The sequence below is a fragment of the Saprolegnia diclina genome, assembly GCF_000281045.1.
Source record: "Saprolegnia diclina VS20 unplaced genomic scaffold supercont1.55, whole genome shotgun sequence".
In the NCBI taxonomy this organism is placed as follows: domain Eukaryota; phylum Oomycota; class Saprolegniomycetes; order Saprolegniales; family Saprolegniaceae; genus Saprolegnia; species Saprolegnia diclina.
Window position 1 is genome coordinate 376,018 of NW_008246122.1, and position 1,575 is coordinate 377,592.

A 1,575-nucleotide genomic window follows, 5' to 3' on the forward strand; every position below is an offset into this window, starting at 1 on the left:
CAAGTGCCAAGTTTAAGCAGCGTCCGCCGCGATTTGCATATCCTCGATTTAGTTGTGATTTGTGAGCTTAGTATGCACTTGAAAGAACTTTTATTTGTGCCACCACACCCGAGGAAGGATTCCGCCCGACAACCTTTAACGGACGTCAACGCCCTTACATTCCAACATAGCGCACTCGCAGTTTGCCAAAGCGACGCAAAACACATGTCTGACACCGCATGTCTGGTGCAACCTGCGCCATGCAATGTACGACGAGGAAGATTTGGAGCTTGATTGGTTGCACGTTGGCCAATCACAATGGCGGAGCCTACAAGCAATGAGCCACTGGTGCAGAGGAATGAGCTGAGCGTTGTTCTTGAAATGAGGTATATACATGTACATGTATTAACGTTACTACGCAAGAATAAAGTTGAAGATACGGAATTTTTTAGCACACCATGACTCATCGCGAAGTGCATCAAGCAAAGCGCCAAGCGATGGGGCGGCGCAATGGATCACATGCCGGACATGCAATCGCGGGACAGTAGCTGCGCGCAGCAGCGGAATACTTCGTCAGCATGGAAGACTCTTGGAATGAGTGCGCGTTCTCTGTCGACTGTCGTATTTTTGTGTCGATTTGTCCATCAAGCCATGTACGTTCAGAATACACCGGTACGCTTGCTTGGTCGGGAAATTTCCTCGGCTGTCCAGTTCCACATCCATTATTCCTACTGCACTGTAGCTCCTAGTGCAACAAAAGAGCCAAAGGCCTTGTTGTCGTGGAGCCTGTGGACGATGACATTCAGGAAGCGACACCAATATTTGTACATCACTATATTGTCAAATAGCAACCCGATCGACGTGCATACGCTATTGGGAGCGATCAAGTTTTGCTGAATTTTGCACTGGATTGTTAAAAGGTGATCTCCTTCGCGCCCATCTTTTGTTGCATTTCGACTTTTTCCATGCGCTTGCTGCTGGTGCTTGCGATCGTCGAGCGCGCGCTCGGTAGCTGCGCGTACGCCGACTTGTCGTTGGCGGCGAACGCGTCCATTTTGGTCGCCGATGCCTCATGCACGACGGTGCCAGTCTGCGGCGTCCGACCCAACTGCAAGGTCTACGACTCGTTCTCGTCCGATTGGAGCAGCTACGTGCGGTTTGACGCGATTGGCGATCTCAGCGGCTACACTCAACCCAACCTGTACGACGACACTCTTCTATCTCCATGCTAACGCACCTTCTAGCACGGTTGCCAACTGGTCGACTCTCACGCTCGTCAAGATGAAGCTGCCACCGACGCTCACAAAATTGTACGTCCCTATACCTCCTTCTTTTCCCACAAAGCCAATGGGATCAAGGGGCAGGACACTCTCAAACATTTCAAAAGTCGACCTCAGCGCCATTCAAGCAACACAGTGGAGCGCGCTCACGGACCTGTACGTAAGCCTCGATGTCGTCGGTATCTCAACGCACGCACCGCTAGTACGTTTGATCTGTCGCCGGTTGTCCTCACCAGCAGCGTCAAGTGGCCGCCGTCGCTGGCATCATTGTTCGTACCACCTCCCTCTCATTCTTGCATCGTGTACGTATTTCTTA

At 51.5% G+C, this 1,575-nt stretch overlaps 1 protein-coding gene across 1 annotated transcript; it reads left to right on the top strand.

Moving 5' to 3' along the window:
• Positions 1-944: 944 nt before the first annotated feature.
• On the top strand, positions 945-1,471 carry SDRG_13125 (hypothetical protein; the record flags this gene model as incomplete). The annotated part of the gene is made up of 4 exons (XM_008619208.1): positions 945-1,180; positions 1,224-1,289; positions 1,344-1,419; positions 1,463-1,471. 4 exons carry the CDS (start codon positions 945-947, stop codon positions 1,469-1,471), a joined length of 387 nt encoding a protein of 128 aa, XP_008617430.1.
• Between the last annotated feature and the right edge of the window lie 104 nt (positions 1,472-1,575).